The sequence below is a fragment of the Carcharodon carcharias genome, chromosome 2 (genome assembly GCF_017639515.1).
Source record: "Carcharodon carcharias isolate sCarCar2 chromosome 2, sCarCar2.pri, whole genome shotgun sequence".
Taxonomy (NCBI): Eukaryota; Metazoa; Chordata; class Chondrichthyes; order Lamniformes; family Lamnidae; genus Carcharodon; species Carcharodon carcharias.
In genome coordinates this window covers 131,078,888-131,104,330 of record NC_054468.1, presented here as the reverse complement: position 1 = coordinate 131,104,330, position 25,443 = coordinate 131,078,888, and the positions used below count along the sequence as shown (strand labels likewise).

General features: G+C 42.8%; 1 protein-coding gene across 2 annotated transcripts; it reads right to left on the bottom strand.

Moving 5' to 3' along the window:
• Window positions 1-24,283, bottom strand: iyd (iodotyrosine deiodinase). Of its 2 annotated transcripts, XM_041182722.1 has the most exons (6): window positions 24,097-24,283; window positions 22,570-22,598; window positions 15,267-15,420; window positions 11,984-12,143; window positions 6,475-6,628; window positions 1-183 (listed from the first exon to the last, which is right to left on the bottom strand). In XM_041182722.1, exons 1-6 carry the CDS (start codon window positions 24,281-24,283, stop codon window positions 1-3), a joined length of 867 nt encoding a protein of 288 aa, XP_041038656.1. The 2 variants fall into 2 exon arrangements, with proteins under 2 accessions (XP_041038656.1, XP_041038654.1); XM_041182720.1 differs by lacking the exon at window positions 22,570-22,598 and having other exon boundaries at window positions 15,267-15,455.
• Between the last annotated feature and the right edge of the window lie 1,160 nt (window positions 24,284-25,443).

Below are 25,443 nucleotides of genomic sequence, written 5' to 3'. Positions count from 1 at the left end.
CTACACAAACACCATGATCTCATCCAGTGGCTTGCGTTTGAAGTCTGGCACAGTAGCACCTTCCGCTGGGTAACCAACTGGCAGCAGCAGCAGCAGCTTTTCATTTGCTGGGCGCCCAAGGATAACACGCACTCGAGGACCGCAGTTCAGAGGGGTCGTAGTGACTGTCACAAGGCCAGCATTCTGTAGTTGGTGGGGGAGGGGGGGAAACAGAAATGCTGCATTAAAATGTTATTGTACAAATTTAACATTGATTTGGGCTGTTAGGTAAAAAACAAGGAGAATACGTTTTTAGTTCAGCAGGTTCTGCTCCAGCTTGGAATTGGTATTTTGCATGTTGCTCCAAGATATGTTGCTGTCTTGGTCAGCAATTGCAGCCAATCCCCTCCTACTGGCCATTTGGTGACTGAATCCAAAAGTCTGCATAGAGAAGGCTATGACACAACCATGACATTCCTGAAGCATGATGTGGCCATCCTCTCAAGCTGTGGCTCTGAGGTCATACTTTTTATTCACTCATGGAATGTGAACATCAAGGCCAACATTTATTGCCCATCACTAATTGCCATTGAGAAGGTGGTGGTGAGCTTCTTCTTTGAAATGCTGCTGTCCACATAGTGTTGGTGCACCCACATTGCTGTTAGGTAAGTCCTATTGGAACCCCAACTGAGCAGGTTATTGGTGGGTCGGTGTCACTTGATAGCACTGTCGATGATACCTTCCCTCACTTTGTCAATGATTGAGAGACGATGTGATAGTAATTGACTGGATTGCATTTGTCCTGCTTTCTGTAGACAGGACATACTTTTGCAATTTTCCACTTTGTTGGGTAATGTCAGTGTTGTAGCTGAAATGGGATAGCTTAGCTAAGGGTGCGGTTAGTTCTGGAGTACAGCGCTACAGTCCGACTAAGAGGGGCAGATGGACTCTTGAAGCTGGATGGTCATTCAGAGACCTTCCAGCTTTAGGGTAACAGCCTACAGGCCACAGTAGAAAGGAAATAACTCGACAACAATTCAACATGGAGACAGACTATCAATGTGGGGATGGGGTGAGGGACTCTCTCTACAGAGGGACATCCCTCTACTGGGCAGCCTTTGGCTGCATCCCTACCCTGGCAGGCAATGAAACCCTGTGGCCTGTCTGGAATGTGGCAGGCGGCCTGACGCTGGGCCGCTGGCAGCTTGCCTCCTGCTCTTTATGTTGGGAAACTGGAAGCTGACTAGAAATCCCATACAGCCTACTTTATCTGAGTCTAACCAAGCTTTTAATGAACCTGTCTGAGCAAAAAAATGGCCAGTGTGGGAAAACAGACAGGAAACTGCCACACCAGCTGGGACTGCTATTTTTAGGCCCTATCATCTCTGTTTCCAACAACAATAGGGCCCAAAATTTCATTTCCAAAACTTTCCACTTATAATGGGCTCTAACTGCAGTTGATGGCGGGTTCAAACTGTGTGCCTTTTCATGAATAATAGATTCAAGCAGTCTCTCTCACCATTTATAATGGGTTCTAGCTCCAAATCTTTCCATTTCAAGTCAGGAGTGCAACAGAACACTTTCCACTTGCCTGGGTGAGTGCAATAACACTCAAGAAGCTTGATCCACTTGATTGGCACCTAGCCATCACCTTAAACATTCACTCCCTCCAACTCTGGCTTTCGGTGCCAGAAATGTGTACAATCCACAAGATGCACTGTAGAAATTCACCTAGGCTCCTTCCAAACCCACAACCTCTGCCGCCTAAAAGGACAAGGGCAACAGATGCATGGGAGCAATACTGGCTGTTGAATTGGGTTTTAACTGCTGGTATTTCCATTTGTACTTGCTCCTGTGACAGCCTTTGACTGGGAGGCCGTATAGGGAGTAAAATTTGTAATTTCTTTAAAATGTCTGTGGAATCTGTCATTGTTTTTTTAAGAATGTTTAAAATGACTTTTAAGAGTTCGAATCAATTGTTAAAAGCTGAATTACAATTTTCTTGGATAATAAGAAATAATAGTCCATGTGACCTGGTGACCCTTGAGCTGCAAGCAGCACCAACAGGAAGGAAATTATGATATGGGCACCATATGGCCAGACACAAAGGAGAGCTGCAGACACAAAACAGAGCTACATGCAGAGGAGCTGGAGGGTGAGGGCACAGATGCCAACACAAAGAGACAGCAAATTGAGGCAGAAAGAGGAATGCAGAGAATTCGTGTGAGGAGAAGAAGCAAATCTCTCTCAGGAAGCGGTCAGTTTTTCTGTTTGGCAGAAAATGAGACTGGAACTCTTGGAGGTAGTGAGATCTAATTAAAAGGGTCTAAAACCTGAAAAGCTGTGTGAATAGTTGCAAGATGTATAAGAGCTGGATGTTTTCCCAGAAGTGGCCAAACCATGAGCCAGGGTGTTGTTGGTTGAATTGAAGAGGAACTCTGGAAGCTACACAATCAGGAGTGTTTTGACCTGAGGGAAAAAGGGTTCATAAAAGTGAGCCTTGCTGATGATAATCGTATCTGTGAAGCTCAGAGGTGAAAGCTGTTATCAGCTTGGACTCCTGACCCACTCTGTCTGAATAAAGAACATAGTGTGGAACTGTGTGTTTAAGTAATGCCACATTTGTGCAAGGAGTGATGCAATGCCTATGGTTGCTAAACATATGTTTGTTGTACTGACTATTTAAAGTGAGATTTACCTTTCTATTTGAAATATCATTTGCCTGCTAATTCATGTTTTCTTCAGATTTGTGTTAGAGTCAAAGTTGCAAAAAGTGAAATCATCTTGATAATTTCTTCTTTGAGGTCATTTGACAAATTTAGTTATTTTGGTTTACAGTTCTCCCAAGGAAGTCATAACTGTCCACTTATAATTCACAGTTTGATAGTTTAAAGAGGCTAAAGGGGTAGCTGTCTTTGATGTTGGGTCTGTTTAAAAGTTTGTTTGTATAAGGGATTAATCACTTGAGTTTTAAAACCATTGAATGGATTTCATGAATGAAAGTTTGGCCATTATCATGTCTGTATGAGAGAGAGTCATATTCGAGTTAGAGGATTTTTTTCATCTTCACATTAGCTCCTGAGGTTTGCCCATGGTGGATATTAGGTAAGTGGCAATGGAGGGGCCATGGAGGGTATGACGGGAGATGAGTTGGCACGGAGTTGGCATGGAGGTTGCAAGGGTGGTATGAGGAGTCATTGGGCTGGGTGTGGGGAATAAGTTGCATGTAGGTGGCATGGGGGTATGAGGGTGAGCATAGAGGAGCCATTGGGGTGGGTGAGGAGAGAGGGGATTTGAGGGGGGAGGCTTAGAGGCCCCAACTGCTTCTAACAAAGTCCCAAAGAACCAAGGCAGGCCTTCTAAGCACCTCACCTCGACACTCACCCACACCTGGAGCTGCCTAGGTTCTGCTGGGGTTGTCAGGCCCAGCTCTATTCTATCCCTGGCCCCCAGAGCAAACATTGGGTCTAATGGATCCCTTTAAACTAAGGCAGGTCTGCTTCAGTCATGTAAATCCAGCCCTTGATCTCTCCATTAATTACAGCTTCTAATTGACAGTGTTGTCATTTATAAAGCCTTCTAGCTGGTGGTTTGGTCGTTATAATGTAATCTAACTGTTTGTGTCTCTAATGCTTTGTAGTTGCCGCTCCTACATTTATAATGGATTCCAACTATTGGACACTCGATTTATAACGTGTTCTATTAAAATAGTTTAAAGTGTTTCAAATGGTTGAAGTATCCCAGCCTGCTTTGGGATTTTATTTAGCATGTGAATATGGAGAAAACAGAAAATTGAATTGTGTCGCAATTATATATAAAGACTGTTTGGAAACTCAAAAGGCAGGCAATGATAAATACCCAGGTCAAAAGAAGGCTGTACCAGGATAAGGGGACTGTTGCTAGGACACCACATTTCACAGCAAAAGAGAGCACCCAGATGGGATTTGCTAGTTTTTCTAACAAGCGACCATGATTTTCTGGATAGCAAGAGATCCTGTAGCTTTAAATTTTTCAAGCTAGTTATCAGATATCAAATGTGACTGTATGTCGTCAATCAGAATTGACAATATAAATTGATATGAGTTGCTGTTTCACCCGCTGAAGTAAGGTTGTCAACCCTCCAGCCCATTGATCTAGAGTAGGCTTGTCCAACCTTCTCACTGCAGGGCCCACGTTTGCATATTTTTCTCATTCAAGGGCTGACAGGCAAATTTCTGAAAGATAAGGTTTGGCACAACAATAAACTGATTTTCAAAAACAAGCTGAGGTTTTAAGGAAAAAAAAACAATTGCTGGGCAAAAGTACAGCAATGTCATAGCAATAAATTGTTAGGCGAGTAATTAATAAAAGTGTGCGTGTGCATGTCACACCCAGCCTTATGGTGCTCACTCACTCACCCTCACCCACTGTGAGTGGGTGCGTCTATATTGGTTGGTGTCTGGTGGTGACAGTGAGTGAGAAACCTGAGACTGGGCATAAGGCAGACTCACACTCCCCACCCACACACCCACTCAGTCTCACAAATACACACACACACACACAAATACACTCAACCAGTCCCACATACTCACCAATGCACCGTCTCCTCCCCAGGCCCGAAGCAACTTCACCCTCCCTGGGCCCGACTTACCTGGCTCCCCAACTCCAGCCCTGGTGTTGCTTGGCTCCCCGGGCTCCAGCCCGGCCATGCCTTCACTTCCCTCAGCTCAGCAGCCCTCAGCACACTCACCAATGCCCTTGTTCGCTTCTCCACCAATCAGAGCCTGCTTCTGCACCCCATTTGCTGCTGATAGCAGCAAACGCAGAAGAGAAATACAGAATCTTCCATTGAAACTCATCTGTTTGACCGGAATTTTGAAAATTGGTTCAGAGATCTGTACAGAGGGGCTTTGCTGGCCGCATCTGGCCCACGGGCCACACATCAGACAAGCCTGACCTGGAGCCTCCAGGAAATTGAAGACCAATCTCCAGGACACTGCTGTGTGCAGCCCTGGAGAAAAATCATAAGGACATTTTTTTAAATAATTTTCTTTGAACATTACTCTTTAGCAGATATTAAAATATTGAAAATGGTTGGGGGGGAGGGGCAGTAGCCGGGTGACGGGGAGTGCTGAGAAAGGCTGTTTGGCTGACAGTCGAGCTTCATCCAATTGGATAATGAGTCTTTATGCTTTCTAGTTGTATATGAAGGCAGTGCGTCACTAGGATGGACATGTTGGCCAAACAAGGGCTGGAAATTATGTGATGAAACCTTCAGGAATACATAGAGTCACAGTTGGCAACCCTAACCTGAAGGGAATGTTTATCTGAAGTATAAAGGGCTGAGTATAAATAGGGACTGGTCATAAAAATCCAGTGTAAATGGAAAGCCTCCAGAGTTGGAACCTGTTAGAAATAGGTGACAGTTGTTTGAATCAACCATAAATGGAGGTACCACCAGTTGGAACCCATTATCAGTTGAAGCAATAGCTATAAACGCCATTATAAATGAAGAGGCCAGCATTTACAACCCATTAAAAAATGGAAAGACAGGCAGTTAGAAATATTACAAATGGAGATACCACCATTGAACACCAGTTGTTGGAACCCATTTTGAATCAACAGGCAAGCAATTAGAATGAATTAAAATAGAGATACAGGCAGTTAGAACCCATTATGATCAACCAACAATTTGAACCCATTGTAATTGGAAATACAGTCAATTGGAACCCATCATAAATGAAGAAGGTAGTTAGAGCAATTATAAATGTAGAGACCAACAGTTAAATCTCACTATAAATGGAGAACTTTAGCTAGAACCTGTTAAAATGAAAAGACTTGGAACCAGAGCTAATTATAAACAGAGACACCAGCAGTTTGAAACCATTATACTGGGAGGAACCAGCAGTTAAAATTCATTATGATTTGAAAGAATGGCAGTTAGAAACTACTATAAATGGAGGAACAGACAGTTAAAAAATTATGGATAGATAGACTGACAGATTGAACACATTACAACTGGAAATACCAGCAGTTCGAACCCATTGTAAATTGAAACAGGCAATTAGGACATAAAAAGATGGATAGATGAGTAGAACATTATGAATGGAAATACCAGCAGTTAGAGCCCATTTATAATAGGTTCTAAACGCTGATCCCTCTATTTATAATCACTGAAATTCTTATCAAAAACTAGACTACTGTCCAGACTGCAAAATTGCACATTACACCCGTGGATATATTTTAATTAGTGCCTGCCCATGGCATAGTTAATGACCAGAGGTGTATCTGATGGGCAGGGTTTTTATTAAGAATTGGTATCAGTTTACTCTACCCCTACCCTTCAAATTTCTCTCCTATCTGTAATCATTGCATCTTTAAGCTCATTTTTGCTTGAGATGCACCCCCTGCCTGGAATGAAAGCAGAGATTGCATGGGAAGGAGGAACTGCTGAAGTGAAAATTTGGGGAGTGATGCAATAAACATGCAGAACCTACTGACTGCGTTTAGAATTACCTGCAGAGCTGCCAGGAGAATTCCACAGGAAATTGAAACACTGATCTCATTATAGTAATGGGTCTTCTTGCCAGTGGGTAAGATTCCATAGGTTTGCTTAAATACAAGGATGAGATAGGGCGCAGCATCGAGGTAATCTTTAATCCAGTTCGTCCTACAATGGGAGAAAAGTAGTATGTAGTTCACATAGCTTCTTTTCCAAGTCATTTGCAGTGTTGACAACCTCATGAAGCACAGGCCTGAGGTTTTGGGCTTAAATTTATTTACTGAGGGGAGACTCCTCCAATCAGTAACAGCAAACAAAAGCCAACAGCAAAAAAAAATGCAGGCGTCAATCTTACAAAGCTCTAATTCCTAAAATTAATCTATGGACTTTTTGAACTATTTTGTGTCAGGCTCCCATTGTGTTCTGTTGTTTTTAAACCAACTGTCCCTATACTATCCTAACTTTAGAACCATACAGCACAGAATCTCAGAATATTACAGTGCAGAAGGAGGCCATTTGGCCCATCGTGTCTGCACCAGCTCTCTGAGCATTTTAACTCTCCTGCCTTTTCCCCATAACCCTGCACATTATTTGAATAGAAACAATCATCTAATGCTCTCTTGAATGCCTCGATTGAACCTGCCTCCACCGCATTTGCAGGCAGTGCATTCCAGACCTGAACTACTCGCTGTGTAAAAAAGCTTTTTCTCAAATCACATTTACTTCTTTTGCAAAATCACTTTAAATCTGTGCCCTCCCATTCTCGATCCTCCTATGAGCAGGAACAGTTTCTCCCTATCTAGCCTATCCAGCCCCCTCTTTATTTTGCATACCTCTATCAAATCTCCTGTTAGCCTTCTCCTGTCCAAGGAGAACAGACCCAATTTATCTTCTTAACCTCATCCCTGAAACTACTCTTGTAAACCTCTTCTGCACTCCCTCCAATGTGTTCACATCCTTCTTATAGTGTGGTGTCCAGAATTTTACTCAATATTCCAGCTGAGGTCTAACTAGTGTCTTATATAAGCTCAGCATAACCTCCTTGCTCTTGTATTCTATGCCCTTATTAATAAAGCCCAGAATACCATATGCTTTACTAACTGCGCTCTCTAGCTGTCTTGCTACCTTAAATGCCTTAAATGATCTATGCACAAATACACCCAGGTCCCTCTTCCCTGCAGCCCCTTAAGAATTGTATTCCTTATTTTATATTGTCTCTTCATGTTCTTCCTACCAAAATCCATCACCTCACACTTCTCCACATTGAACTTCATCTGCCATCTATCTGTCCATTCCATCAAATTGTCTATGTCTTTTTGAAGTTCTACACTGTCCTCCTCACAGTTTACAATGCTTCCAAGTTTTGTCTCCCTGTCATGAAGCTATTAATGCGTATAATATTATTGGAAAATATTTTAATTTTAAAATAGAGGTTTTGTCTGTGGGTGTGTCTTAATTGGATTAAAGCCAGCTAATCTGAGTGCTTTGATGTGCACTAGTTTTGACATGTAAGTGTGCATTTGCATTTTTTGTATACAGCATTCAACAAGTGGGGTGAAAACTACTACCTAACTAGCAGATGCCAAGCATTATGTTTATATTACTAATAAAATTGATACTATGAAAGGGGTTTTATTGCTAAAAGGTGGAGTTGAAAGAGGCTGGTGATACAATGAGAATTTACATTCAATCAGCAGTGCTAGGTAAAACTTCAGCAGTCATGTGTGTAGAGCAGAAGCAATGTGAGATCAACAGCACCTATAAACTTCCAACTATCTCCACTGGAACCAAAGTGAAAAGAACCTCATTTTTGAACTCATAAGGTGAAAATGCTTTGCCTGGTGTTTGGTTAAGTCGATGGGTTGCTATTGCCTTAATGAAGCTTAGTTTGGGTATTTGTTAAAAGTTATGATAGTAGTACTTTATAGCCAGGTATCTGTGTTTAACGTGTTGTAAATTAATAAAATGTTTCATTTAGTTTAATATAAAACCTCTCGAGAGCTAGTGGTCTGATTCCTGAATTTAGAGTTGCATCTCAAACATAATACTTAAAATTAAAAGTTACGACAGTTGTTTAAAGTTTCCCTCTGGGATTTCTAAATAACTCAGCTTTACCAACAGCATTGGTCATAATAATCTCCGCAAACTTTGAAATTGTCCCCTGCACACCGAGATCTAGATCATTAATATATATCAGGAAAAGCAAGGGCCCCAATACCAACCCCTGGGGAACTCCACTACAAACCTTCCTCCAGCTCAAAAAATATCTATTGACCATTGCTCTCTGCCTCCTATTTTTCAGCCAATTTTGTATCCACATTGCTACTTTCCCTTTTATTCCATGGGCTGTAAATTTTCTCACAAGTCCGTTGTGTGACACTTTATCGGAGGCCTTTTGAAAGTCCATGTACATCACATCAACAGCATTACCCTCATCCACTCTCTCTGTTACCTCTTTAAAAAACTCCAGCAAGTTAGTTAAACATGATTTTCCCTTAGGAAATCCATGATGGCTCTACCTAATCAACCTACCTTTTTCCACGTGACTACTAATTCTATCCCGAATAATTGTTTCTGGAAGCTTCCCCACCACTGAAGTTAAACTGATTGGTCTGTAATTGCTGGGCTTATCCTTACAACATTTTTTGAACAAGGAGGCCATTCATCCCACCCTGCCTTAGCTAACTCTTTGAAAACTAACCTATTAGTCCCACAGCGCCCAGCTCTTTCCTCAAAGCCCTACAAATTTCTCCTGTTCAAGTGTGCACTCAATTCCCTTTTGAAATTTACTATTGAATTTGCTTGCACCACACTTTCAGGCAGAGCATTCTATATCACAACATAAAGGAACTTCTCCCCACCCCTACCCTGGTTTCCTCACCAATTTTCTTGAAGATTTTTGAATCACCAATTCACAACTAATTTCTCAAACTTTAACTGAAGGTTTAGGGGATTTGTTTAAATATCTTGGTATTGACAGCTACATTTTCACCAAAGCTATCTGCCGCCCCAGCGCCAAAGGAAAAGCGACCTGTTTTCAACATGTCCTCAAAGTGTGAAGGGTGGAAACCCCTATTCATTTATCTGAGGGGGATGCTCCTCAACATCTGGCTGCACTTCAGGCCCACACTCCTCTGGCCACCTGGTTAGGGAGAGGGCAAGACGGGTAAACACAGATGGCTTTCTCTTGAAGCTGCTCCTGGTTCTGGCCAAGATGCCGACTTAAGAGGTCCGGAATGGATGGGGCCAAGAGAGTGAGTGGGTTGCTCTAGTGGCCTGCCTCTTTTCTGCAGTATTTTGCATGGCCTTGGAATGGAAACATGCTGTGCCCGTCAGTACACTCGGAGACCATTTGTGACAGGTAAGCACCACAGGGCATCAACTAGTAATAACATCTTAATTTAATTGGTAAGGTCGCATCTGTTGTGATATGGTGTGCACGTACCTTTAAGGGTACATATCTTAAACTGCTTTCAATCACTACCACCTTGAGACAAGAGATGATGTATTAGTCCCATGACTTGTAGTCAGTCTGCAAGCAGTAGCGATAGAGATTATATGTATCATACTTAGTCTCCTAGTTAAATCTAACTGTATATAGTCTTATCATCACCACATATGTGTATGATTGGTATGTTTTTACTTGCCATGGAAGAAGTACAACGAAGGTTCACCAGACTAGGCCCTGGGATGGCAGGATTGTCTTATGAGGACAGCTTGAGGAAACTGGGCCTGTATTCCCTAGGGTTTCACAGAATGAGAGGTAGTCTATTTGAAACTTGCAAAATTCTTACAGGGCATGACAGGTTAGATGTGGATAGGATGTTTCCTAGACTGGTGAGTCTAGAACAAAGGGTATAGTCTCAGAACAAGGGGATGGCCATTTAGGACTGAGATGAGAAGGAATTTCTTCACTCAGAGGGTGGTGAATCTTTGGAATTCTCTACCCAGAAGGCTGTGGAAGCTCAATCATTGTGTATGTTCAAGAGAGAAATTGATAGATTTCTGGATATTAATGACATCAAGGGATATGGGAATAGTGCAGAAAAGTGGTTTTGAGGAAGATGATCACCATAATCGAACTGAATGGCAGTGCAGGCTCAACAGGCTGAATGGCTTACTCCTGCTCTTATGTACCTATGTTCACGCTGAACAGAAGGGGAACATAAGATCAGGATTCTGCTGTTGTTTCACTTAAAGCATTTTCTAGTTTAATCAGACCACCTGTTTGTATCTTGTTAGTCATGCCCTTGAAAGGGAATTTGTAGTGCTGACACTTAACAGGTGACACTGGATCAACTAAATGCCTCTGAGTCAGAAAGCTGGTGGGTTCAAGCATCATTCCAGAGACCTCAGCACAAAGGTTAGCCAAGTGCCAAGGAAAAGCAGCACTCAGAAGTGCCATCTTTCTGATCAGTTATTAACACGAGTCCCCATCTACCTTCTCCTGTGGATGTAAAAGATACCATGGGGAATTTTATGGAGGCGACTGAGGTTTCAGTTGCCAGCTAGACAGTTGGTGAGAGACCCATATTGCTTCCTTTTGGGAAGGTCCACCGTATTATGAACTAATCAGGCACTTGACAGGCCAGCTGTGGGCCTTCCACACGGTCAGGGCCCCAGGGCGGGAAGTCCCGCCCTGGAAGAGTTGCTGGTCAACCATAGGCTGGCAGCTCTTTTCTTCAGCAGCACCACCAGGGAGGCAGTGGCTGCCAGAACAACAGCCATTGGAGGCCCAGGATCGTGGAGCTACTCAGGCCAGAGGTAAGTGGTGCGTAAGGGGTTTTGCAGGGTGAGGGTCATGGGGGAGGGATTGTCGGGGGTCAGCAGCAAGGGCAGGGGTTGGCCCTCAGCATGACCCTTTAATCAGGCACCAAGTGCCTTCGCATGAGTGACCCCCGTCACCCCCGACAAACCACAAGCAAACCACACAGGTTTGCTTGCCTCGTGGCAACAGGCCCACCTGCCACTGGTTTAATGCAAGTGGATTCAGGATAAGGCCCTTAAATGGCCATCAATTGACCATTTAAGGGCATCAATTGAAGGTAGGGCAGGAAGGCCATCCATGGGCTTTCCCACCACTGGCTTAATCAGGATGGAGGCAGGATTCCCATTCACCACCATCCTGTCTGATTAAATACTCTCCGCACTCTCCATAGGTGCGATCATGAAGTACCATCCCATGGCTCTATCTGATTGAAAAGCAGTGGATTTCTCCTGCTGCCCAGGCTAATATTTATCCCTCAAACAATGTCTAAAGCAAATGATATTGTCATTTATTTATTTGATGATTGTGGCAGCTTGCTGTGCAGGAATTGGGTGTCACATTTCCTGCTTTACAACAGTGACTTTGAAAGTACTTCATTGACAGTAAAGTACTTCTGCTGCCATGAAAGGCCCTGTATAGATATAAGTTCTTTCCTTTATCGGTCATTTAAAATCAGCCCACAGTGAAAGGTAAACATCAATGGAATAGTCCCATCAATCATTCAGCAGAGCAACTCATCGCATGATTGGACCTACCTCATTTGCTTTAAGTCAGAGACCCATTTCTTTCCCATTCTCTTTTTATAGTTAATTTCTTCTTCCTCCTCAATTATTGCACGAATTTGATGTTTTGTCTCTGGGTCTTCTATAACTACAAAGGTCCAGGGTTCTGTATGTGCTCCACTTGGAGCAGTGCCTTTAAGAAAGCAGAAAATTGACTTATTTAATGAGACCAAAATAGAATCATAGAACATTACAGGACAGGAGGCGGTCATTTGGCCCATTGTACCCGTGCCAGCTCTCAAAGCATTCCAATCAGTTCCATTTCCCTGCCTTTTCCCCATTGCTTTCCCTAATGTTTCCCTTTCAAGTGTATACCGAATTCTGTTTTGAAAGTTACTATCGAATTTGCTCACTTTCAGGCAATGCATTCCATAGAACAATTCACTGCAAAAAAGATATCTATTTTGGCCAGGTATCTTAAATCTGTGTCCCATTTTGCCAGTGGAATGTTTCTCCTGTGAAACGTCCACAATAAATATTCTTTCCATTGATGACACCACTGCCCTCGCCCCCAGCCCAATTCTCAAACTGATTCATCAACTCTGCTCTTTCCAAAACTGAGGACTTCCCCTGGAAACAGTTATAGTTTACAGGTACTTTCCCCAGTTTAAAATGTGTCTTTTTTAGTTTGCTTTCTGGTCTTTACCTCTGCGGCATAAATTTATTTTTCAAAGTACTCATCAAGGCAACATTAAGGCATCAAGTAGGGCATCATAGAACCCTAGCAAAATTGACGTCAATGGAAATCAAGGGGTCAGGGGAGGTAAGCTCTCCACTGGCTGGCACAAAGGAAGATGATTGTGGTTGTTGGAGGCCAAATATCTCAGTCACAGGACATCACTGCAGGAGTTCCTCAGGGTAGTGTCCTAGGCCCAACCATCTTCAGTTGCTTCATCAATGACCTTCACTCCATCATAAGGTCAGAAGTGGAGAAGTGGAGATGTTCGCTGATGCACACAGTGTTCAGTACCATTTTTAACTCGTCAGATGCTGAAGCAGTCCATGTCCATAGGTGGCAAAACCTGGATAACGTTCAGACTTGGACTGATATATGGCAGTTAAAATTCACACGACACAAGAGCCAGGATATGACTATCTCCATGATTGCATTACAAGCAATACAGAGAATGTTCACTCAACTCATTCCTGGGATGAGGGGCTTATCTTATGGCGGAAGGTTGAACAGGTTGGGCCTATACCCATTGGAGTTTAGAAGAGTGAGAGGTGATCTTAATGAAACATATAAGATCCTGAGGGGACTTGACAGGGTGGATGCTGAAAGGATGTTTCCATTGTGGGAGAGACTAGATCGAGGGGACACTGTTTAAGAATAAGAAGTCTCCCAATTAAGATGGAGAAGGAGAAATGTATTTCTCTCAAAGGGTTGTTAGTATGTGGAATACTCTTCCCCAAGAAGCAGCAGAGGCTGGGCCTTTGAATTGATTCAAGGCTGAGTTAGATTCCCTTGTCTATCTAAAACTTGTCAAGGATTATGAGGGGCAGACAGAAAAGTGCAGTTAAGACCACAACAAGATCAGCCATGATCTCATTGAATGGTAGAGCAGGCTCAAAGGGCTGAAGGGCCTAATCCTGCTCCTAAGTCCTATATTTCGATGCGAGAATTGAACCATCACCCCACACCCCCCTTGACATTTGATGGTACCACCATCACTGAATCCTGGGGGTTGCCATTGACTAGAAACTGAACTGGACTAGCCATATAAATACCGTGGCTAAAAGACCAGGTCCCAGGAGGGAATTCTTTGGAGAATAACTCACCTCCTGTCTCCCCAGAACCTGTCCACCAGAAGTCAGCAGTGTGATGGAATAATCTCCACTTGCCTAGATGAGTGCAGCTCCAACAACACTCAAGAAACTCAATACCATCCAGAACAAAGTAGCCCACTTGATCAGCACCCCATCCACCAAATGAAACATTCACTCCCACCACTGGCGATACATAGTGGCAGCAATGTGCACCATCTACAAGGTGAACTGTAACAACTCGTCAAGGATCCCTCAACAGCAGCTTCCAAACCAGTGACCTCTACCACCTAAAAGGTCAAGGGCAGCAGACACATGGGAACCATCACCTGCAAGTTCCCCTCCAAAGAATACACCATCCTGACTTGGAACTATATCACTATTTCCTTACTGTCATTGGGTCTAAATTCTGGAACTCCCTTCCCAATAGCACTGTGAGTGTACCTACACCACAGGGACTGCGCCATCACGTTCTCAAGGGCAACTAGGGATGAGCAATAAATGTTGGCCTAGCCAGCAATGCTCACATCCCATGAAAGTATTGTTTAAAAAGAGCCCTGAGGTCACCACAGCCTTAGAGAAAGAAGTAAGTAACAAGTCAGTGCTCCTCTGCTGACTCTGCTTAAAGATCTCTTAAAAGCTTCTTTGCCCAGACGACTGCTGTTCTATGGAGAGTCAGTTTTATTTGCAGTCTTCATGAACCCTTCTGTCCCCTTGATATTTCAAGGGCCTATATTCCTGTGGCTCCGTGGTGGTACTCTCACCTCTGTACCAGAAGGCTGTGGTTCAGAGACCCACTCCAGATACTTGACCATATAATTTGGGATGATACTTCAGTGCAGTACTGAGGGAGAGCTGCGCTGTCAGAGGTGTCATCTTTCACAAGAGATTAAACCCTCTCAAGTGGACATAAAAGATATCGAAGAAGAGAAGAGGAGTTCTCCCCCTGTCCTGGGCAATATGTATCCCTCAATCAACATCATTAAAACTGATGATGTCATTGGTTTATGTTTATGGGATTTTGTTGTGCAAATTGACTGCTGTGTTTCCTACATTACAATAGTTGTTACACTTCAAAAGGATGGGTAAGAAGGAGGGAGTGAGGTTGGAGACATGGCAGAAGGAATCAGATAGAGAAATGAAGAAGTGGGAGGGTAAAAGGGAAGGAAAAGGATGTAGGAAAGAAGGAGAAAGGGAGAGAGATCAAGTGAGGAAGGAGGGAGAGAGGAATGGAGGAAGGAAAGGAAGAAGGGAGGAAGCAGAGGTTGGGAAGAACAATTGATGGTAAGAATGGAGGAAAGAAGGGGAGAGGAAGGAAGAAGGGATGAAGAATAAATGGGTAGAATAGGAAGGATTGAACCTAACATCTTCATGATATCCAACAGTGCCAGGTAACCATCAAATTCCTACTAAATTGAAACTCTCTGCTCTGGAATTCTCTTGAATTTCCTTTTTTTTTGTTGATGCTGAGACTGAAGTGACCTGGTCATACCTGCTGTCCTAATGATACTGTCAATCACTTCCCTGGGTACCATTTCCTCACTGATAAAGCGGATACTCCTTCGTGCATTCATCTGCTGGTAAAACTTATTAGCTCTGCAGATCATTTCATCCTCTGAGTAACGCGGTGCTGAATATGGAATATGCTGCACTTCAAGGTCTTTTTCAAGAAAATCCCCAGCTGGAAATGAAAGGGCCAGAGTAAAATTTGGTGAATTACACAGAACCATGTAGAATTAAACACTTGCTGTGGGACATAAGACAAATAAATATCTGAATTAAAGCTGCCAGAGCACAAAATAGTCACAACATTTTGGCCTAGAGGATACTTAGTCCCAAGTCACTGGCCAGTCCAGCAGGCAGACCTCATGTCCTCTATGACTTGAAGTGTGACAGACTGAAGTCAATGCAAATAAAACTCAATGCAAATTAAAACAGGCTGTTGACTTGCACGATCACATTAAGTCAAGTTCAACCTCAAACCCATTCAATTAACCGGCCTGTAGTTACCTGAATGAGCTCTGACTCCCCTTTTTTAAAAATGGCTTCTACACTGGCTGCATCCATAGTCAAGAGAGCCCTGAAATGTAATTTTAAAAGCCTCGGTGATTTACTCCTTCAATTGCACAGTGAGGGAGGAACTTGACTCTTACCTACAACAGGCAATTTCAGTGGCAGGCCCATTCCAGCCCTGAGACCCTGCATGTAAATGGAAGGAGTTAGTCATGAGCAACAAACAGGCTCAGTGCAGTTTGTTGGTTAAGGCCTAATGAATCTTGGTCAGCTCTGGTACTGAACTGGCCCATAGATAGGTCCTTAGGAGCAGGGGAGGCTGACTGAGCCACAGGGTGGGAGGTGAGGTGACCCAGCAATGGCCTTCTGTATTTTTGTGGAGCCAGACGGTGCTTGTTTTGCCCATTTATTCACAGATTTTGCATGTTTCCTATGGTGAGCATATGACGCCAGTTTGCACTGTAAAGCAGCCTTGTGCTTGTTTCAGGCTGACAGGCTGCTTGCCCCTTTAGATGACTATATGAATATGCTCTCAGGTGAGTCTTGTGTGTCAGCGGAGTACCCAAAGAGTCACCTCCCAATTTTCAACACATTGGAATTTTTCAAGAGCAAATCAGCCAAAAAGGGAAATTTCTCCCCAGTGACAAGTGATGAAGCCATTTCAATCACACAGTGGCTACTACAACCAGCTCAAATGAGTGACTCCTGATGTAACTAGCTTAATCACACGTTGAATATCATAATCCCCTCAGTCACCGCCTTCAGGGAGTGCAGGAGAGATTTACTGGAATGGTATCAGTGATGAGGAATTTCAGTTATACGCAAGGGCTGGAATTGTTCTTAAAGCAGAGAAGGCTGAAGGTGTTCCAACTCATAAATGGTTTTGACACAATTAATCAGAAAAAACTGTTTCCAATGGCAAAGGGTTGGTGACCAGTGGACACAGGCTTAAGGTGAAATAAAAACAGCAAATGCTGGAAAAACTCAGCAGGTCTGGCAGCATCTGAGGGAGAAACAGAGTTAATGTTTTGAGTCTATATGACTCTTCTTTAGGGCCTGGAAAATTCCGGCTATAATTTTACACAGTGATCTGTTGTGAACTGTCTGAAAGGGTGGTGGAAGCAGGTTCAATAGCAGCAATCAAAGGAAAATTGAATACTTGAAGGAATACATTTACAGGGCTATAAGGAAAAAAGAGGGGTGCGAGATTAATAGGATAGCTCTACTAGAGAGACAGCTCAGGCACGATGGGCCAAATGGCATCTTTTTGTGCTGTATCATTCTATGATTCTGCATGAATAACTACTGATATAACCAGTTCAGTCACATGAAAGAATACTAATGTAACCACTTCAACTTCCATTTACTTCTCATCTTTTCAACTTCAAGTGTCCAGCGTTCCAGGAGCTAATGGAATAAGTGTTAGTCATGACAAGCAGCAATGGTCCAGTGAATAGAGTGTCCTCCACACTGAACAATCTACAGAAGAACGGAGAGAAGTTGGAAGAGAGCTGCCTTTGTCAAGCCTAAACAATGTGTCTAAGACAACTTCAAGAAGTCATGCGGTAAGTCCCACAAATTCAATCTTGGCAGGAAGCACCTTTTGAAAGTAGCAAAGAGCAACAAAAGTACACCTTTAAAACTTGAACTTATTTTACTCAGAGAGTGGTTAGAATGTGGAACTCGCTATCGTATGGAATAGTTAAGGCAAATAACATTTATGCATTTAAGGGATAAGTAGAAAAGTGCATGAGCAACAAAGGATTAGAAGGACACGCTCGTAGGGTTAGGATAGGGTGGGAGGAGGCCTGTGATGGAGCACACCATTGGCACAGACCAGTCTATGTGGACCCAATCAAACACTTTCGTAACCTTAAACACCTCAATCAGCTTACTCTTCAGCCTTCACTTTTCTGATGGGTACAATTCTGCTTTCATTCTTGTAAATCTTTTTGGCACCTTGTCCACTTTGGCACCTTAGTGCCCTTTATCATAGCTTGAGAGGTTAAATTCTCATCTTAATAAATCTAACGTTAAATAATAGAGCTCTTATTCTTGCATTCTAAAGGATGGTGAGTGTAATGGTTGGCATACTCCTTTTACTAAAGGAGGGAGACAAAGATTAGGATCATAAGTACAAGACAGTCACTAATAACTTCAATAACCCATTTCTCCCACACAAATCTTTGAGCCATGCATTTACCTCTCTAATCTTATTTACCCACAAATAGAAATCAATGAATATGATTTGATAGCTATTTCAGAGATGTGGTTGCAAGATGACCAAGATGGGAATTCAATATTCAAGGGTATTCGATGTTTTTCTTGAAAAATAGGCAAAAAAGAAAAGGAGGTGGGGTAGCTTTGTTAATATAGGAAGGTGTCAGTGCAGTGGTGCAGTGCTGAGTAGTGAAAACAGTGCAATAGATCATGATGTTGGATCAGTTTGGGTGGAAATAAGGAATTGCAAGGGGAAGAAGTCACAGGTGGGAGTCATCTATAGGTCCCTGAAGAGTTGAATTACTGTAGGATGAAGTATAAATCTGGAAATAATGGAGGCTTGTAAGAAGGGTGCTACAATTGCCATGAGTAATTTTAATCTGCATATTGACTGGACAAATCAGATTGGCTGGGGTAACATGGAAGACAAATTGCAGAGTGCATCAGGGACTGTTTCTCAGATCAATATGTTGCAGAGCCTACCCGGGAACAGGCTATTTGAGATCTAGTAATGTGTAATGGGGTGAGATTAAGAAGAAATATCTTAGTTAAGGGTCCTCTGGGGAGAACAATTATAACATGGCAGAATTTCAAATTAAGTTTGTGGGCAAGCAACTCGGGTCTCAAACCAGTGTCCTTAACTTAAATAAGGGCAGTTACAGAGGTATGAAGAAAGAGTTGTCTAAAGCGGGCTGGGAAAATGGATTAAGGGGAAGGTTAGTGGATGAGAAGTGGCAGACATTTAAGCAGATATTTCATAACGCTCAGCAAAAATGTATCCCAGTCAAAAAGAAGGACTTCATGAGAAGGATGAATCACCCTTTGTGGTTAACAAAGGTGGTCAAGGAGAGTATCCAATCAAAAACTAAGGCATACAAAGTGGCGAAAACTAGTGGTAGGCCAGAGGATTGGGAATGTTTTAGGAACCAGCAGCGGATGACTAAAAAGCTAATTAAGAGGTAGAAAATTGATTATGAGAGTAAATTGGCAAGAAATATGAAAACATACAGCAAGAGCTTCTACGGTATATGAAAAGAAAGAGAGTGGCTAAGTGAGCATGGGACCCTTGGAGGATGCGACTGGAGAATTGATAATGGGGAACAGGGAAATGGCAGATAATTTAAACCAATATTTTGCATCAGTCTTCACGTTGGAGGACACTATAAACATCCCAAAGATATCAGATAAGCAAGGAGCTAATGCGAGGAAAGATCTTGTAATAGCCTCTATCACAAGGGACAAAGTATTTGACAAACTAATGGGACAAAAGACTGACAAGTCACCAGGACCTGATGGCCTGCATCCAAGGGTTTTAAAGGAAGTCACTGCAGAGATAGTGGAGGCATTGGTCAAAATATTCCAGATCCCACTGGATTCCGGGAGGGTCCTAGCGGATTGGAAAACTGCTAATGTGACACCCCTGTTCAAGAAGGGAGGGAGACAAAAAGCAGGAAACTATAGGCCAGTCAGCCTAACATCTGTCATTGGGAAAATGCTAGAGTCCATTATTAAGGAAGAAATAGCAGGACATTTAGAAAAGCTTAACACAATCAAACAGAATCAACATCGTTTTGTGAAGGGGAAATCATATTTGACAAATTTGCTAGAGTTCTTTGAGGATATAACAAGCAGAGTTGATAAAGGGGAACTGGTAGATGTAGTGTATTTGGATTTCCAGAAGGCATTTAATAAGGTGCCACATAAAAGGTTATTGCACAAGATAGGAGTTCACGGTATTGGGGGTAATGTATTAAATTGGATTGAGGATTGGTTAATACACAGAAGACAGAGAGTCAGGATTAATGGGTCTTTTTCAGGTTGGAAAGACATAACTAGTGGAGTGCCACAAGGATCATTCCTAGTCCCTCAATTATTTACTATCTATATTAATGACTTGGAGAAGGGGGCAGTGTGTAATGTATCCAAAATTGCTGATGATACAAAAATAGGTAGGAGGGCATGTCATGATGAGGGCATAACAAATCTGCAAGGGGATATAGATAGGTTGAGTGAGTGGGCAAAAACTTGACAGATGGAGTTTAATGTATGAAAGTGTGAGGTCATGCACTTTGGTAGGAAGAATCAAAAGGCAGACTATTAGTTAAATGGAGGAAGACCCAAAAATATGCAGCACAGGGGGATCTGGGTGTTCTTGTGCATGAAACATAGAAAACTAGCATGCAGGTGCAGCAAGTAATTAAGAATGCAAATGAAATTTTGGCCTGTATTGCTAGGGAGTTGGAATTTAAAAATAGGGGAGTCTTGTTATAACTGTACAGGGTGTTGGTGAGGCTGCACTTGGAGTACTGTGTACAGTTTTTGTCCCCGTATTTAAGAAAGTATATACTGGGATTGGAGGCAGTTCAAAAGAGATTCACTAGGCTGATTCCTGGGATGAAGGGGTTGACTTATCAAGAATAGCTAAACAAGTTAGGCTTTTATTCATTAGAGTTTAGAAGAATGAGGGGTGATCTTATTGAAATGTTCAAAGTTCTGAGGGGGCTTGACAGGGTAGATGTTGAGAAGATGTTTCCACTAGTGGGGAATCTCGGACTAAGGGGCATAGTTACAGAATAAGAGGACACTCATTTAAAATTGAGATGCAAAGGAAATTCTTCTCTGAGGGTAGTGAATGTCTGCAATTCTCTATCCCAGAGTGGAGGCTAGATCACTGAAAGTAATTAAAGAGGAGGTAGATAGATTTTTGAAATATCGGGGAGTTGAGGGCTATGGGGAGCTGGTATGAAAGAGGAGTTGAGGCCTGGGCCAGATCAGCCATGATCATATTGAATGGTGGGGCAGACTTGAGGGGCAGAACAGCCTACTCCTGCTCCTATTTCTTATGTTCTTATAAGGAATTCAGCAAAAACTTCATTATCCAGAGAAGTGGTTAAAATGTGGAAATCACTTCCACAATACGTAGTTGCAGAGGATGAAGTATTTAATGGGAATCTATATAGACACATGAAGGAGAAGGAAAAAGAAGGTTATGCTAATGGCATTGAATAAAGAGGAGTGGGAGGCAGCTTGTGTAAAGTTTAAACACTGGTATGGACAAGTTGGGCCAAATACCTGTTTCTATGTTGTGATGTCCATGTATTTGTACATAAACATCACAAGCTGATTTCTGACCTTGACATCAGTTGCCAAAGGTTGAAGGCTTAATCACTGAAGTTATCTTTACTGAATGTGTTGCAAGTAGGTTGATCATTTACTGAGTTAATAGCTAAAAGACATATTTTCTGTGCCAGCTCCATAAACAGCCCAGAAGGAAAAAACAGTTCAGACCACTACTCTTATTTCCCAGTCTTTACTGTTTTTTTTTCCCTTCTGGGAGGGGAAATACATGTTTTCCCTCACACCAATTTTTCTTGTGTGGGACAAAGACTATTTTAATATCATGCTGTTGCTCTGTACCCCTTTCAAAAATGGCAGCAGTTCTAGACACCAAACTCACCTCTCAGTCAGGAGGTTTTTGGTTAAACTAGGGATGACACTCGTGTTGGAGGACTGAGGCAATACTGCAAGTGAAACATTAAATATTGGCACCATCTGCCTTTCAGGTCGATGTTAGATCTCATGGCATTATTTGAAGAGAAGGCGAGTTACTTGAAACTTTATAACATCGCCTGTCTCTGACCCTACCTCAGTTCATCTGCTGATGAGACTCTCATCTATCCCTATGTTACCTCTAGGTTTCACTTTCCAATGATTAACTGGCCAGCATCCCGGTCAATGGTAACCCCCCCCCCCCCCCCCCCCCCCCCCCCCCCAGGATGTTGATAGTGGGGGATTCAGTGATGACAATGCCATTGAACATCAAAGGGAGATGGTTAGATTCTCTCTTGTTGAACATGGTCATTGCCTGGCACTTGTGTGGTGCAAATGTTACTTCCACTTGTCAGCCTACACCTGAAAGTTGTTCAGGTCTTTCTGCATCGTGAATGGTGCTGAACAATGTGTAAGCATTTGTGAACATTCCCATTTCTGACCTTATGATGGAGGTCTTTGGTGAAGCAGCAGAAGATGGCTGGGCCTCAGACACTACCTGGAGGAACTACTGCAGCGATGTCCTGGTCCTGAGATAATTGGCCTCCAACAACCACAACCATCTTCCTTTGTGCTAGGTATGACTCCAACCAGTGAAGAATTTTCTCCCTAATTCCAACTGACTTTAATTTTGCTAGGGCTCCTTGACACCACAAATGTTGCCTTGAATTCAAGGACAGTCAGTCTCAATTCACCTCTTTTGTCCATGTAATGAGACCAGAAGCTGAGTGACTCTGGTGGAAACCAAATTAAGCATCAGTGAGCAGGTTATTGCTTTGTAAGTGTTACCTGAAAGCAAAGCGATGGGAGGTGTTAGCAACAATGGCATTTGATCGAGAGTAGACTCATGGGGTGGAATTGGCCAGATTGGATTTGTTCTGATTTTTATGGACAGGACATATCTGGGCAACTTTCCACATTCTTGGGTAGATGACAGTGTTGTAGCCAGTGTACTGAAGCAACTTGATTAGGGGCCTGGCTAGTTCTGGGGCACAAGTCTTCAGTAATACTGCCGGGATATTGTCACAACCCATAGCCTTTGCTGTATCCAGTGGTTTCAGCCACTGGGGTGAATTGAATTGGCTGAAGACTGGCATCTGTGATGTTGGGGACCTCAGGAGGAGGCTGAGGTGGATCATCCACTCAGCACTTCTGGATAACAATGTTGCAAATGCTGTTCAATACCACGCCAAAAAAATTTAAACCCAGTGACCTTTCTAGAAACCAAAAGAGGTAACTTTATCTTAAGGGAGCTGGAATACAAAGGATGAACGTTATTTGGCACTTTTATCAACCTTTGGGGGAGACTTCTCAGCTCGGCAAGCGAGGATGGGGCCCGCTCTCTGAGGCGTAAGATGATGAGGAGTGAAGTCGGGCATGTGTTGCAATGTCACCGCGCATCATTTAGATTTTGAGTTCGGCAGGTGCACAGCCAACTCGGCTGTGCGCCTGCCAAACTGTCAAAAGTCTATTAAGGCCATTTAGCTAACAATTAAAATAATTAATGGAGCTGCCCATCCAACCTTAAGGTTGGCAAGTAGGCAAAGAGCCCAGGCAGCCTTCGCATTTTTCATGGGACCTCATCCACAGGCGGGATGAGGTTTCATGAATGTTTTTGAAATCTTGGTAAAAATTTTAATAAAATTAATACACGTGTCCCAGCTTATGTGACAGTTTCACATGAGGGGACATGGTCTAAAGATTTTTCTCCCCTTTATTACATTTTAGAAACTTTAAACTAATCTGTGCCTCAGGGAGATTTCTGCACTCTTTTGCGTGCATGCACAACAGAGCACATTCCCGACTCAGGGAACCCCCCCCCCCCCGCAGTCTGCACAGGGAGGGCACAGCTTAATTGGCCCAGCCACGTAAAATGGAGGCAAAGACCCGATTGGGGGCACCGATCAGGTCTGTGCCCGCCCGCCCCCACACAACCCCCCCAACGGGGGGAAATTCTACCCCTGGTTACACGCCATTTAGAGTACTGTGTTTAGTTCTTCACAGAGCACCTCAGAAAGGTTTGACTTTGGAGGGGATGCAGTGCAGACACACCAGGGCTAAAAAGATTAAATTATGAAGATAGGATGAATAGATAGATAAACATAGAAGATTGAGAGGTGAGCTAAATTGTGTGTTGAAGATAATTAATGGAGTTGATAGGTTAGGTAGAGAGAAACTATTTCCTCTGGTGGAGGAGGGCAGGACACAGAGACATAACCTTAAAGTTGGAGCTAGGCTGCTCAGAGATATTCTGAAATATTCCTTCACAATGGAGGAAAGCTACAACTCTCATCCAAAAAGCTGCTGAGGTTGGGTCAATTGAAAATTTCAAAACTGAGATTGATAATTTTTTAGAACAGGGCATCAATGGTTATCGAATCAAGGGAATTAAATCAGGTTAAGTTACAAATGGCAGATTAGAATTAAGGGGCTCAATGGCCTACCCCTGTTCCTGTGTTTTCTCCCCCACCAAAGATTAATTTCACCACCATCTTCATGATTAAATTGGTGTCCAATGCTATTTTCATATTTAATCTTACCATTCTCATCCACCATAAGCTCTGTCTCATCTCCTAAGTCTTCATCTGCCCAGCGTCTGGAACTGGTTCTCTCTTCAGTTTTGACTTTTCTCTCTCCCGTTTCTTTTTTGATACTGCTCCACAGGACAGCCAAACAAATGCAAATCACTGCAATAATAACAGGGGTCAGGGAAGAGAAGAGAGCCATGGTGAGCAGTTTATTGTCTTGAGTTCTGCTCACCTTCGCATTCACCTAACTAGCTGAAAGAGTGACCAGCTATTTTGCAACGTTTCAGTTTAAACAGGCTGAGCCAACAGCACTAAAGAATATTTGTTTTCAACCAATCACAAGAAAACTGCTTGAGTCATACAATTTTAAAGTGGCAATGCTCATTAAAACCATTTACAAAACCTAGTATTCAAATAGTCGATTGGTAGCCCAGAACTTGAGAATTGCTGGAAAAAGACATTTTGTCAAAGCTTTTCATCTTGCACTCATCAGGTCAATCACAAGAATACCAATGTCAGGGGAAGCAACAACTTTATACTGTATGAGAAGAGAGTGCTGATTGGTTGGCAAGTGGACTTTGATTGGTAGAGGTGATGCCATGGAGAATGCAGCAGTTAATGGTAACTGCCAGTTAACTGCCAAGCATTGTTTGAAATTTAAACCAGCCATCTTTACTCCGATTAGTTAAGGCATTGCCCAGGGAATTGAACCAGCAAATGGCTATCTCTTATTTTGTTTAGCTGAAACAGGTGCAATGTGTGTACATGTTCTTTCTGTCTGCAAAGAACAGGGCCCTGTGTATTAATATATGTAGCTTCTAGTACATGCAAATGTGTGTCACACTGAGAGCCTGACTGACAATCTTAAATTGGTTGCCAGTGTGATTTTTAGCACATTGAGGATTATACAGCAAATTTTGTCCAATCACGGGATCACATCTAATGTTGGACAATGTGTTTTGAGTTTTGCAAGCACAAGCTGGTTGGGTATGGTTTGTACCTTGCCCATTGCAAACAGCGGAAGCGATATGCTGTTTGATACAACCAGCCAATCTTTGGAAGGTATGGCCTACATACCTAGCATCTCACTGGCACTGAAATTCATACACTGCATTACTCATTTGTGAGATTGGCAGGCATCTTTTTGGCTTGGCGGCAGCATCCTGTTAGTGGTGAATACCGTTCATGTTGCTACTGCATAGTAGCAGCGTGAAACAGCTAGCTTCACCTTTTGCTCAAATTCTTTCATTGTTTGATTTGATCCGTTTATGCCGCTATGTTGGCGCAATAGATGACCACACCATAAACAGTACCCAGTTCAAACATGTTCGCACTATAAATTCACTTAAGCAGTTGCGG

Coding starts and splice junctions, on each gene's coding strand:
- iyd (XM_041182720.1), bottom strand. CDS start 24,283: ATGGCTCTCTTCTCTTCCCTGACCCCTGTTATTATTGCAGTGATTTGC. Junction 12,144..15,266: donor CAGTATCATTAGGACAGCAG/GTATGACCAGGT, acceptor GCTTTCTTAAAG/GCACTGCTCCAAGTGGAGCA. Junction 184..6,474: donor TTCTCCTGGCAGCTCTGCAG/GTAATTCTAAAC, acceptor CACCAACTACAG/AATGCTGGCCTTGTGACAGT.